Below are 15,091 nucleotides of genomic sequence, written 5' to 3'. Positions count from 1 at the left end.
GGTGTATGACATGAGTTTACAGCTTCTTAAAGTACGCATCAATTAACTTAATTCCAAACTAACCGTTTACGATTCTTATTCCTCTGTGCTTTTAAAGTTTCTCATAATTTACAAGTTGAAAATCAATACGATTGACACAACATAATATTAAAAATATTATCACATCAATATCAATATTAAAGTATCCCTTTAATTTTGTTATCTGTTATTTTATGCAATCGGTTGATTTTATTGTTGTATTGAATTGTATAAAAAAAACTACTGCATTCAACAGGTATGGATATAATTGATTTTTTCTTTTATGTTATGTGATGTGGATAAGTAGTTTAATGTATTCTCTTGTTTCTATCTTCGTTGTTTCGTTAATTGATTTATCACTGACGTGTATTAAGTTAAATCTTTCAATATATCTTTATAAGTTTTTAATTGTTAGTTCCATATCATTAGACTTTGACTAAATTGAGGTTTGATCTTATGGACCTCCCTAGAAAACTATTTTTTTAATTGGTAAATTTAAAATCTGTTAAATTTAGTACAGCTTGGATGAACGGGTTTTCTAATATACAATGGTTCGTAAAAGTTTTGCGTTTTTGTAGTTCAATCGACTTTCTTTGCATGAATTTCTTTCTTTTTGTGTTGACTTTGGGAAATTCATTCACGTATGTACCAATTACTCTATCCTAATTGAATTACCTATCAATTTATCTTTTCATGTTTCCACTTGACATATATATATTTTTCTATCTTCCTTGTGTAGTGTACAGTATTTAGTTTTGTGTTTTTAGTAGTATATTTTCAGTACAAACTTTTGATTTCTTCTTTGATCCAGACTCATTTTGTGGTAGTTAATGTTCTTTGGGCAGCTTTTGTGTTATATTTTATATCTTCATTGAGTTTTTAGGATTGAAATGTCAAGTATCGTATTCTGTAGATATTCCCGTTGTTTTAAGTCCTTTTTAAAGATGAATAATAATGAATGATATCAAATCAATTAAATAAATTAATTTGGATTTTGAGATTTTGTAAAATGATCAATAACAAAAACAATTTAAATTATGTTTTATAGATGTGTAAAAGTGTGAGTTATTTTCTTTTACTCTTTACGTTAAAGAAATGGAACAAAGGTAACATGCTATGATTCAATATTCTGTTATCTTGTAAAACGGCTTTTAAATCTAGAGACCTAAATTATATTTATAGATATATATACACATTTATTAAACACAATATAAAAACGATAAAATTCATAAAATTTATAAAAATTAGCAAAAGGGAACAAAGGCCGGCTCTGAGGTGAAATGCTCCAGCAGAGGGGTCGTCCAGCGCCCGCACTCTCTGATAAGCGACATATACGGTGGGGTCACCTAGAACCATCGGTCCCCCGACTAGACCACTTGAGCCCGGCTGTATATATACCGTTGCTCGAAGACACAACTTTCCTGCGAGAACCAAACTGTTTACACATTCATAACTATTCAGTATAGAGGAATATAGTGTTCCAAATGCACTAGAGCATTTCATTTTCATACATCCTATCTCCTTTATACCCACACTCATTTAAGAATTAAACTAATTATAATTTTCATAATTTAAAATTAATTTGTTATATTACAATTAGGTTAAAAATACAATAACATATTTTATGTTGTAAGTAATGACATAGTCTTTGCAGATACAATTTTAAAATATCAAATCTCACATTTAAATTACCATTTTTGACATGATGACCATAGAAAATTTAGTTTTAAACTACATACTGCTGATATATTGTGTTAATGATTTCATTAAACTGTTTTAGAGCCTTAACAAAAATTTTGTGGTTTTGAAATTAATCCTAAATAATGATTAAAAATGATTTTAGATATTTTAAAAATATTGCCAGCCCCAGCGCACCCTGTTAGTGGCCGTTTCAACTACAGCGACTTGGGGTTGCTAGAGAACGCTGTCCATAACTGAACTTATTTTTAAGCCTCTAAAAACACATCCAGGTTTATATTATTAAAATCAGTTCTGGTCATATTTTTCTTTGGACATTGTCAAGACAATTACTTTAAAACCTCATTTTGATTTTTCGTAATTTAAATGTTTGGTATGGCCTATTTATCTGACAATTTTGTAATTGATCTATAATTAAATCGACCTTAAGCTTATGGTAAGTATTGACATATTTGTAACATGGCAAATAGACGAATCAAAGCAACCAAAATGCGTTGTGTGCTAAAGAAAATAAATTTTCCTTTGTCAATTAAAATATTTTTTTCTCCGTACTGTGCCCTAATATATACTGGTCAGACTATTGCCTTCCATTTACTTGACCGTATTGCTTACTTGAATAAATAAAGTAAGATTTAGTAATATTTTCAAACGCAAAAGAGTAAGTAAAATAAATGCATCGTTCTATATATGAAGTGGCTTCATTATTTAGCTAAACTTAGTTTCTTATGATCCTATTGAACATTGTAGTCCTATTTTTATTAAATTAAAGATTTTTACTGTTATTAACCTTTATATTTTAGAACTTTTTATTCATTCTTTAAAAAAACTACCAGTCATGGTCCTGAATGAAGATGTACATCCCTACAATACTCGTGGTAGACATCAAATAAGTTACCAGCACCTCCGTTTGAGCAAATCTTTAAATATCCATGTTTTTATGTGTAAGAAAGCTTATAATAAGGTGGTTAATGTAAATAAGTATCCACAAAAAATATTTTTGTTTTATTCAGTGACTGGCTCTTAAGAAATCTTTTTTACAGTATTGAAGAGTTCCTGGAACAACCTGTGTTAAGTCTGTAACTTTGCATCTAAATCTGTTAATTATTTCTATATATAGTCTATTTTTGTTTTCATCAACTTTGTTAATTATTCATTTGTTAATTGTTTATAGTCTTTTGTGATTGTTAACCCTGTAGTTAAAAGGAATTTGTACAACATAGACTCATACCCAAGTTACCTCTGATTATTTAGACAATGAACATTGAAATTTTATGTTCTGCTCCACTGACAATGTCAATGCATGTAAATGTCCATGATAATAAATGATTTGATTTGATTTGACTATTATGGACTTAACCTAAAAAATATTTTAAGGTTAGTGGTAAATATAGAACCAAAAATATGAGAGCACGTAGATTAAGATCTCGTACATGTTATATGTTAACATCTTTATTAATATTATTAATCTATATATTATATTATCGTTTATTATTATCTTTATATTATTATTATTATTCTTTATTATATTATTTATTTATTATGTAGGCCAACATTAATATTGTTTTCTAATATACCAGCCCATAAAACTTAACCTAAGTATAATTATGGAAAAGGGAACTTGATATTTACTGTTCAAGGGTAATGGAGAACCAATCAGTGCACAAGAAACCTGTAGCAATTCCAATAAAAGTGGCTTAACAAAGAGTCTAGGACAGGTCTACTATGAGTTTGACAGGATTGGTCGATAGTTGGCAATCCGGTATGAGGCAATCGACTTTTTTGTCGCTTTTACATTACTTATCATATAAATATCTAATGACTTCCATTTAAGTGTTACTAGACAAGTTGTTCTTGCCAGACGCTGATATGTGGTAAAATGCCACATTTATGATTTTATTGGTAATTTTTACATAATCAATGCTGAGATCACTCTGACGAGAAACTGACGAGCTAAATAATGAAGCCACTTCATTTATAGAACGATGCATTTATTTGACTTACTCTTTTGCGTGTGAAAATCTGTACTTTACTTATTCAAGTAAGCAATACGGTAAAGGAAATGGAAGGCTTCCATCAACCCTGTGATAGACTGATAATGATACACAAAACATGCGGTTCTGAACATAGTATAGTCTGACCCTGTATATATTAGGGTACAGTACTCAGAAAAAATATTGGAATTAACAAAGGAAAATTTATTTTCTTTTGCACAGAACGCATTTTGGTTCCATTGATTCGTCTATTTGCCATGTAACAAATATGTCAATACTTACCATAAGTTTAAGGTCAATTTATGATTACAGGTTACAGATAATCTTTTTTTTATCCCATGGTTGAACGTTGTATTTGTAGTGCCACCGTTCGAATCAGCTTTTATGAAAATAACATCAAAAATAGTATTCTTGGTCTAAGGGGACCCACGGAATTTGATATTTCTGTACAGGGTGTGCAATTAGTCTCGTAACCAAACATTGCGTCAGTTTCATCTCGTGTTTGGAGGAGCAAACTAAACATTAGCCTAATGTGGGCTGTTGCTATGACGCAATATTTGCAAAAACGGTTAGTCGAAGTAAACTAAACGCACCTTACAAGGCTAAAATAACCTCGATACTTGCAACTCATTGCCTTACTGGAAAGAAAACATACTTCTAAGGTACAGTAGTATATTGAAGAGTCTTGGAGTATATACCTTTGGATTACCAAAGCTATAATTTTTTGTATAATTTGGAAACTTGTGATGATAAATAATGTTTTCATCATTATGGTTGGTTATTTTAAACATGGATAAATAAGTTTATATCCTTAATTTACTCAATGTTTAAATTTAATGCACTTTTTATGTGATGAGTTATTTGTAATCAGTTTTTTTTTTTTTTTTAAAGTAAACTTACGGTCAATTGGACCTAAACAAATATGTGTCTGAACACTTAAATCCCTCTTATTTATAATTAGAATTTTATTTGTGCACATAGTATATGTAATATTTTATTACAAGTCAATAATTTATCAAAACGAGCATTAACTTTTGCTCGTATTGTTTTGAATGTTTAGACAAAGATTGATCCTTTTCGTTAGTTTTCTATTAATTACTCATTACTGGGTTTAGAAATGGCAGATATTTTGTAGCGAATAACCCCCTTTGAATGAGAGAACAATGGTATTTTGATTAAGTTGCTATGAATAAACTAGCAGTATTATATTTAAATAATATAGTCAGGTCAGATACAATATTGCAATAACAGAGTGCTTTGAACGGATAATTATTACTGGAAAATTGCTTAGTAATTTTGTTTAATCAATTACAGACCGACTAGTTATGATTTAGGAATATAAAATGAAAGTTTTACTTAAAAAGACACAATTATGTAATATTCCCCTCTCTTCTGAATCCTCTTCTGTGTTCAGTTATAGTAATTAGGTTCGACGTTGCAGAGGGTTTATGTAGCGTAAAGTAAATCACAGCTGATCAAATATTTACGTAATTTGTGAGAACTGGGACATAACCAAGACACTTCCCGGGTCAATAGACTGACTGAAATTTCAGCATATTACTCTCTACATTCATAATTACTGTACTACAATACACATACTGAAGTGTGCGTGCTTATACATTTAACGTATCGAACATTGTCAAATTTTACTGTAAGCCAGTAAACTCTTCATGGTCTTCACTAACTGAATTACGCCATTGACCCTAACAAATAACCAAATGCGAATGTTGATGATTTCATCAATGTACCACGTAGTACATTAGTTATAACTGATTTTAAATATATTATGATTCTAGAAGTTTAAAACCTACACAAGGTTATGGTTGAATAAGGGAAGTTTACATGTACCCTTGGGGTTCCGATTCCGGTCGCGGACATAGCTTTAATACCAGCTGGTTGCCTGGTTTCGTGACGTCACGTTTAGCCTGGTTCCAGCTAACAAATTACATAATAGATTATTCTAAAAGAATCAACCATTTTCCTTATTGATGTCCACAATACTTGAGGTATACCATTTTTTTCAAATATCAATGAGTCTAAAAGATCAGTAAAATGTACACCGTTTAACGGGCGCTCTGATTTTGAGCCTGAAACCCCAGTAAGCGTTAATTTTGAGCACGAAACTGAAGCGGCAATAATGGCTCTCTTATCCCTTAAAGATTTTGAGCACGGTCTTCGTAGAACTCTTACGGGTAAATAAAAGGGGGGAATGAAACACATCCATGTCAATCCACAAGACAAATTTATTTCATCGCTTGTGGGTTACATATTTAACAAAAGACAAAAGACTAATTTCTGTGTCCATAGCCTGCTGCAATTTTAATTCAATAGATCTCTGGCTGCCGCCCCGCAAGGACCAATGTAGACAGTCCTGAAAATAAACTGCAATGTGAAATAACCCATTGATGTACTATTTCTTTGAGTAATTAAAAGTATTTTTTAATTTCGGCCTTTTGAAAACAGCTCAATTTTACGAATTAGAATCAAATAGGGTTGTCCCAAATCTCAAATGTCCAAGGTTCACAACGTACTAAATTCACCAAGGGATTTGTCATAAACACTCCACAAAGTAAGACTGATACTTGGAAATGATACTCGGCAAAGCCGAACATAGAAAAGCCAAATTTCACGTGCGAGGCGAAGCCGATGATGAGAAATAATATAGCTAGTACCGGAAAATCACTTTCTGTACGAGTTATGAACGATTCTTTTAATCACGACGCAATTATACAGGAATACATAATAATTAAACTCAATAATATTAAAACTATTTTAACTCTCAAAAACCCTTTTTAAAATATAAAAATAAAAGGAAAGTCTCCATAGCAAACCCACATTATAACTTAAAAATTAATCGTTCCAGGTTATGTTTATTGTACCCGTTTTCATCGCTAGTGACTATGATTTCTTCGATTATAAGTAGTTTGATGTTTAGACACATCCACATCTTCTTCTAATTTCTAGTTTTACACCACTCTTTATCATTGAAAGTCTACTTCACAACGTAAATGTTTTCATGATTATAGATTTCTCAGATAGATATATAAATAAATAATTCATCACTTACTCTATTTGATTAAACATTTTGAATTTGTACCAGACCGTTAAACTTTATGTATTCTCTTCATATATTTCCCGTAATTTTTCTGGTGGAAGGTTTTTAGTTATCTCTGAAGCTTTTTTCATCAAACCATCAGGAATGGACATATTTTGAGAAATTTCAAACACACACCATGCTAAAACACAGCAAGAGAAACTATTGCTTGCTTCTGTATACATTTAGATTGTGCAACAATGAAAACAGCTGATTTAAACCATTGTAATAAACCGTAACAAACACTAGAGTGCTTTGTGGGTAGATGGAGAACTAATCGAGAGCGAGGGAAAATCAGCTGATCGTTTTCCCTCCCTCTAAATTAGAACTAGGGAAACAACTACTTTTTTTATATCAGCTCTTATCGAAAATAGCTACTTTCGGTACGGAGTATTGAAAAATTATTGAACTCTCATACCTGGTGGCTACAAGTTCAAAATCAACACAGGATTAGCGAACTCATTACCGCTTCAGTGGCGTGCTTAAAATCACTGCACCAAACATTTCTTAAGAGAGATTTGGTGTAATTCTCACACCGGCTAATATGTCCTCCTAACACACGTAGGTGCCGATGTGGTTCAAAACCACAGAATAGTTATAATAGGCTAAACCTTACTATCCTCTTAGATACCATCTTGTGCTATCAGATAAATTAAAATCTATCAGAAAAGAGACTCGACATATCATTACCCCGATTCGGACCATAACCACCTTCACTTATATTGATTATCTTTTAGAGACAATTCACCATACATTAAACATTTACTTCGATGTAATAGTCGCTCATACATTGCATCCGACATATCGCCGCTTTATATGATGTAGCAATCCATCACATCGATACAAGAGACGAAACGCGATGTATCAACACCGTTGTTGTGTCTGACGCGTGGCGGAGTGAAAGTAGTGCGTCGTTGCGTTGCTCGCAGTGTTGTAGTGTTGTAGTGGTGCGGTAGTGATAGCTGCTATCTTTGGTGGGGTGGACCGCAGTACTCGGAACATGTCCGCAGCGGTCGGGTTGTTCGCGATAGCGGGGTGCGCCGTCGTAGCTACCTTACTTACGGATTTCCTTTGGGCGATTTTGCTCGGTGTGCGTGCCCATCTTCTTCCAAAACTTCATTATTTCTCGATTGATCTCAAGGAAAAATACGGATCATGGGCAGGTCAGTAAAATGTTTCAAACTAATTTTAAAATAGTTTTTTTGTAAATAATGTATTTTGCAATTTTTGATTTTTTTAAATATTAAAATTGTTTAATTATAATTAAAATCCGTAAAGAAATGTGTTAATTGAAAAATGTTGTTCATTGTTATACCATAAAAAAGTATAACTAATGAAATGGATTTTATTACTCTTTGTGCAATTGAAAAACAAGTTTTTGACAAAGATATTTCCAGATATAGAATAAATTGATGAAAAACTAAATACCTGAATAACAACAGCAACTAGCTCTCTTTTATCTGATAGTTTTTGATACGAGTACTTTAAGAGGGCTCTATATAGAATAAACAAATAATTTTATAGATTACGAACCACTAATAAATTTAACATTTATTTGTTAACATTACCTTTTGATACCGAAGACAGATGTCACATCCTACATACATAATAGAATTGTTCTGAAAAATAAGCGTCATTTAGCTTACTTTATTATACTGAAACTCATGGCAACAGCCTGTTTTTTTGACATGCTTTTGCTAAGAGTTTGATGCCAAATATATTTTTACGAACATGACTTGTCAGTTACTGTAATTGAACCAAAATAGTTGTTTTAAACATGACTAAATCACTGATGAGTTTATTATTGATATTAGGTTATTTAAAGGTGTGAGGTGTATATTATATCTCGGGACACTCTCACCAATAAAAACAGGGATTTAACGTTTATGTTGGGTCAATATGCTGTAACTTTGACCCAAATAATAAGACAAGAAGGTAACTATTTTGAAATAAAATAGCTACTTATTACAGGGGAGTTACTAAAAGAAGTTATTTACCATGATTTCGTCTATTGATTCATAATACCTCCTCTTAAGAGTATTTTTAAATCTTGATTAGGTGCCTTTAGATATAGATTTAGGGGTTTATAAGTTTTACAAGTTTATGTTCCTCTATTCAAACATGTTTTTGATCTTTTCAATAAAGAAGAAGAACAACAATGTTTACAATATTAAATAACAACAAGTTATCAATGGTTTTCAATACAAATTTCATTGTAAAACATCAGTGTATCACTATTTGAACGTGTGTTGTATGTGATAGTATGCACTAATAAAGTAAATGTAATCAAGAATTAAATTTTATAATGATTAAAGTGTAATTTCATTCTTTTGCACAATTGTTAATGTTATATTTGTACACTGTTTCTGAAAATATTTCATTACTTTCTTGGTCATTACGCCTTTAAGGGCATTTACTTTTTGTATATATTTTTCTAGCATTTTAAATCTATTGTGCGGGTGCATTTGCTTGTATTTTAATGACACTTAGCTTTTACTCATTCAAACAAATGATGCAATATGAAATTGGGAAACAATGACAAAAATATAAAATTTTGGCGTTATATGGATATTTTTGTACGCACATTTATTTGAAAAAATCTAAATAATTATTATTCAAGCCTTTCATATAACTCCTCACTGCCTTTAAAATACATAAACGAGAAAAGCCTGAGTATAAAGATGCTACGCAAAACTAACTGGCAGAAAATAGTAACCTCCGTACAACCAACGTGAAAAAAATGTTTCTTACCCTAAATGCCTAAATGTCATCAGACATAATATAAAGCAGAATCACCATAAACTTTATTGAAAACGTTTTCATTTTAAATTTTCAACTTTCAATTTAAATCTGTCTCATCAGAATAGGCTACCATTAATTAATTATCAGTACTTTTTAGACCTCTGAATAAAATGGAACATATATTTTTTTATTTTACTCCTATGATTACTCCTATTTTACGCCTTTGAATACTAACACTAAAACTAGAACTAGAACTTCCAAGCACAGTTTTTTCTTTGAGTAATTTTGATGTACTTTGACTGCTTTCAAAACTGTTACGTGTTTACTTGCCATATTTTTCTAGCCGACCGTAATTGTTATTATATTTGTTTACTTACTAGTTTTCTGGTTCAATCAAATTCAATAATCTGCAATTGTCAAAAGTATTACAGATGTTCAAGAGTCAGTTAAAGCTTTGTAATTGATAGAGCTAACGACCAAATTACTGTTCCAAGTTATAATTTCAGTTCACATTAAACTGTTGATGAAAATCAACATTTATACAATTTAAATCCATGTGTGTAGCCCCTGAGCTGTTGGACATAATGTAAGACTAAATTACTTACGTAATTCCCGTCACAGCTCAATAAAATATGTCTATTCAGTACATGTTTCGGTGTTAAAAACACCATCGTCAGCTTCAGGTACATAGTGTAGAGTTGATCAGTTGTTAACATCGTCAGAAGATAAACACAGTACGGGCTAGTCTGTCCCTTGCTACCTGTGCGGTCGTTCATTTTTGTTAGAACAGGCCTGTTTTTTAAATGTTTCATTGTTTTATGTATTTATTCGTGTTCGTACTGTGTTCTTTTGACGATGTTAACAACTGATCAACTCTACACTATGTACCTGAAGCTGACGATGGTGTTTTAACACCGAAACATGTACTGAATAGACATATTTTATTGAGCTGTGACGGGAATTACGTAAGTAATTTAGTCTTACATCAACATTTATAGTTTCAATTTAGTGTAGTTAGTATCGTACCGGGTACCAAACGCTTGACAAAAGAATATCCATAATAATTAGTATTAATAATAATCATCTTAGTGTTGCATGTTGACCAAAACGAAGCCATTCTCTTGGTACCTTGGTTAATCGAAAGAAACTGTCCATTGGTACAACTGAACTTGGTAACATTTCTGTACAAAAATGCTTTTTGCAAAATAGGATTTATTCGAATCGATACACGTATTTACCCACCCATAGAGGGTTAAACTTCCTTGCTATTTCATGACAGACATGTCTATCTGAGTAAACCTACAGGCTTCTTACTACTAAATGCAAATATATAATGTACATTACTAAATTTTGTTTGTATCCATAAATTTCTTTGAAACACTACTAAAAAAAATCAAATAGTCTTACATCATTAGGAATTTTAATATTATTCGCCTATTTAACTATAGACCAATCATACAACAAGTACAAGGGAAAATAACTTGGTTAAATATTACATGCATATTACTTTTCTGTGGTACAAGTGTTGTTACTGACTAAAAGAGAAGAGTAGGGCCCATACAACCTTGGAGAATTAATCAGCGACGAACTCATTCGTTTCGATATTTATCTACGGTGTATTTTCAATTTGACTAAAGCTGTTGTAATTTATTTGTTGTTCCGGAAGACTTAAATATGAGATGAAAGTTTGTAGGCATACTGTGAGAAAGCTCTGGATTTGTCCTTGAACAGTAGGGGAAAGGCAGTTCACCGACATTCGATTGCAGCTGAAAACAACGCTATAGTACAGAAATCGCTTACGCAATGTTTCTGGTCAGCAGTTCCCTAGTTTGTGGTGACAAGTTTAGATGGCTGTTCACCCTACAAAATTAAAATCTCTAGTTTCCAATTTTTGATATAGGCCTAGGTAAACATAGCCATGGTGATATCAATGAAAACGTTGAATATTAAAACATACAATGACACAATCGAGGATCCCCATTCCAATTTATTCGCAGCATTCAGAGACTGAATAGCGTCAAGTCTGGCACTTCTATACCACTTCGAACCTGAACGTATGTATCCAGTGTTAACTCAAAAACTGCTGTCTGTGCTAAGTTAAGAGCCGCTGTAGCAACAAAACATCGATGATCCGGAAGAGGAAATGGATGTGGCTGGGCCGCACTGTTCATAATCCAGATGCATTCGAAAAGAAGGCTCTGGGGTGGATTTTTCCCGAGGGACAGGAAGGGATACCTGCGAAATTGAAGGACCACAAAATACCCAGACGTACATAGAGAAGAAAGGTATATATAGAAACCTTGAAGACTTGGCTAAAGACAGAAGAACGGTTAGCTCTTCTAAAATGTCCTATCCCCCAGCGGCCGGAAAAGGTCAAGTAAGTAAAGTTGATGGCTGCTGAATATGCATTCTTTACAGAAAAAAACAAAAATTGCAATTAACAGATCTGTTGCTGTTGTTATACGGGATCTGGTAGTTTGGCGGTTCTCTGTTGCCCAGTAAGGTACCGTAGGAAAGGGAAAGTGGTGATGTAGATAATTCCTTTCCAGTCCCACCAGTCGATGACGCAATTGATGTGCAACGGGTACAAGTGACTCGTGAACGAACCTCAAGAATCTGGTGAAATACCTCTCAATTGCCTCAACTATACGAATACAGAAACCTGTTTATCTAACCTAACCTAAGCCATCCCAACTAAACATTTGAGAACTAATAATCGTTTATTGGAATCTAAGGCAGATATTATCCGTTAATGTTGCCATTGCATTCTACATTGTAACGGTTTTTATTTTGGTTATAACTGATACGATCACTACGACAGTTAGTATAACAGTATTTATTTTATTATATCTTTGTTAGCTAAAGTTCTAGCATAATGTTTTTCATTAACTTATACTCGTTTTGCCAAGTGATTGTATGGTTTTCTCCAAGGACCTTAAATACTTTGGAACTTGGCTACACAAAGGTGGAAAAACCTGTTAGGGACCTAATGTTCTCCTACTGGTTAAGTGCGTTCAAACAGCCGTGGCACCTGAGGGTTTAGGAGACCCCAAGGGTTTCCATGGGGTGTCCTAATCCGTCAGGTGCCACGGCTGGTTGAACGGAGTATAATACACAGGGTGTATACAAACTCTCCTGAACACTTTTGTATATTTTGTCCCTAACATCGTATAAACATGGGGCTAAATCGCCTGTTTTTGTGTGTCTGTCTGTATGTGCTTTTCACAAATGTACCCATAACTGTCTAACCCCTTTAACGATTGACTTTGAACTTAAACACTAGTAGAGACAGGTATGTCGAATATGCTCCCAAAGAATCACATTTATACAACTTTACCATATTTATAAACTAAAAATGGCAGCATTAAAAATCTATTAATATTTAAGAGTTTTTATTATCATCTTAAATATTCCTATAAATATTAGTGATTATACGAAAATATATTAAGAGTAAGCGTTTTTACTATCTGAAACTGCCAAGCTAGAATTGACCAAATCAACAGTCTTCCCTATAATTTACTATGTACTTCCATCGTTTGGTGAATGTCTTACTCTTGTCTGTAGAGTTCTTCTTACGAGGTTGCACAACCGAGCCCTAAGGTGTGTCTTCAATCTGAGGAAGTTTGATCATACAGGGTGATTAGTACTCAGTGTGACAAAAATGTTTTGGTGTAGGCTAAGTACAAACTAAATGAAGTGTTGAAAACATGGTTATTTTTGAAAAACTGAAGATAATTCTATGGGAAGTCATATTTTTAGACTTAAACCTCTTATATGCATCATCACACTTCATTTACTTTGTACTTACACCAACAAATTTTTGTCACACTGAGTACCAATCACCCTGTATATCAGCCTATCGCAAACAGGCTAAGGTGCTCTCTTTGGAAAAAACGTTGTTTTCTACAAACTGTTTTGATTTTTCACAAGATACTGTTTTCTGATTTGCCTCCCTATTTGAAAACTTATGCCTCAAACATCAGTTAAAACGCTGTACTACTGTCGGGGAAATAAATATGTGCACTCGAGTTTGAGCCTTAATATCTCTGAGATGAATTATCAGATTTTGTTGAAACAAAAATTAAATGTAAGTTTGTTTAAATACATTTTACGTGGTAACAATTTAAAAATTTTCCGTTTACCATAAAAATTTATATAGTTGAAAGATCCTAAAAAGTACCGGTTTTTAAGGAACTCTGCACTAACACTGAACTTTAAAAATTAATTGTAAACAAACCACTGAGCCAATCTTTCTGAAATTTTTATGGCTTATTGGTAGGTTTATTGTTAACATTTCCATTCATTTTAAAATTTTTACTCACAATAGTTTTTATGCTGCTGTTAATTTTTAAAACCTATGCTAACATCGTTAATAAGACGCTAAAAATTTCGTTCAAAATACCATCGTGTTTGTCGTGACACAAGAAATAACACCAATATGATAGATTTATAATGCGAACAAAGGTGTTTTTTAAACAGATTTATATTTGTAAACAAAAATTTCTCCCGCGGCTGGCAGCGGGCCGCCTGGTGTGCGTACGATATTTCCCAGCCGGGCGGGAGCGCGGCGAATCTGCGACGTTGCCGATGTGTACCTGGCCAGTGGCCACCACACTGACATTGCATGGGCAGCCTATTCACTCACGGCAAACAACTTTGAAAATCAATATTTAGCTTCTGCCTTAATTTTTCGATCGTTGGAAACATTTTTTGCACGTAAAAATCATATAAGTACCTTCGTATCGCTCCCACGGTAAATTGGTCCACATTTATCCTTGTTCCGATGTTAAAACAATTGGCCACATGATCATACACGGGATAACGTTTGTCACAGCACTTTTCTTTTTCCGCATGAAAGAAACAAATCGCACTAACTATCATCTGTATTTCACCATCGAAAAAATTCCGGCGAGGAGCCATTTTCGAATAGATGTTACCGACCGGTGTAAAAATCTAAGACGAACTGGTTAGCTTGGTTAGTCATCTCTCATAGCGACCATAGTTCAAGAAAGGTGGGAGCTAATGTTTACATTCCATTACTCATCGGATATTCCAGCTGAACGCAACACTTCCCGGAAAGGGTGATGACCGCTCCGATTTATACTCTCAGTTGTATATTTAAAAGTGGCAAATTAAAGAAACCATAAAATAAATACTGGTGGAAAATATTTACTTGGCGTTTAGCTGTTATAATTTTTTAACTAGCTCAATCAACACAAAACAGTTGGCTTGTTGCTTGTAATACAAAATTAATTTTTCATACCACCATAGTTAACTTATTATAATGTATTTGTTTCATGACTAGTTAATTAGAATATATTGTTAGTAAATTTATGTAAATTTCAAACTAAATATTGATATACACAGTTGTTTGCCGTGAGTTAATACCGATGCAATGTCAGTGTGGTGGCCACTGGCCAGATACACATCGGCAACGTCGCAGATTCGCCGCGCCCCCGCCCGGCTGGGAAATATCGTACGCACACCAGGCGGCCCGCTGCCAGTCGCGGGAGAAATTTTTGTTTACAAATATAAATCTGTTTAAAAA

The 15,091-nt window shown here is 33.1% G+C and overlaps 1 protein-coding gene across 1 annotated transcript in view; it reads left to right on the top strand.

Moving 5' to 3' along the window:
• The first annotated feature begins 7,783 nt into the window (after window positions 1-7,783).
• LOC128998386 (hydroxysteroid dehydrogenase-like protein 1) overlaps window positions 7,784-15,091 on the top strand; it is a 38,285-nt gene continuing 30,977 nt past the window's right edge. Inside the window, exon 1 of the mRNA XM_054424499.1 lies at window positions 7,784-7,964. Within this exon, the coding sequence (XP_054280474.1) occupies window positions 7,802-7,964 (163 nt within the window). The 5' untranslated portion in view covers window positions 7,784-7,801. The remainder of the gene's footprint in view (window positions 7,965-15,091) is intronic.

The sequence above is a fragment of the Macrosteles quadrilineatus genome, unplaced genomic scaffold, assembly GCF_028750875.1.
Source record: "Macrosteles quadrilineatus isolate MER2022 unplaced genomic scaffold, UCM_ALF_1.0 Scaffold_7__1_contigs__length_78375512, whole genome shotgun sequence".
Taxonomy (NCBI): domain Eukaryota; kingdom Metazoa; phylum Arthropoda; class Insecta; order Hemiptera; family Cicadellidae; genus Macrosteles; species Macrosteles quadrilineatus.
Note: the sequence above shows the minus strand (reverse complement) of the source record. Positions and strands in the feature narration are given on the sequence as shown.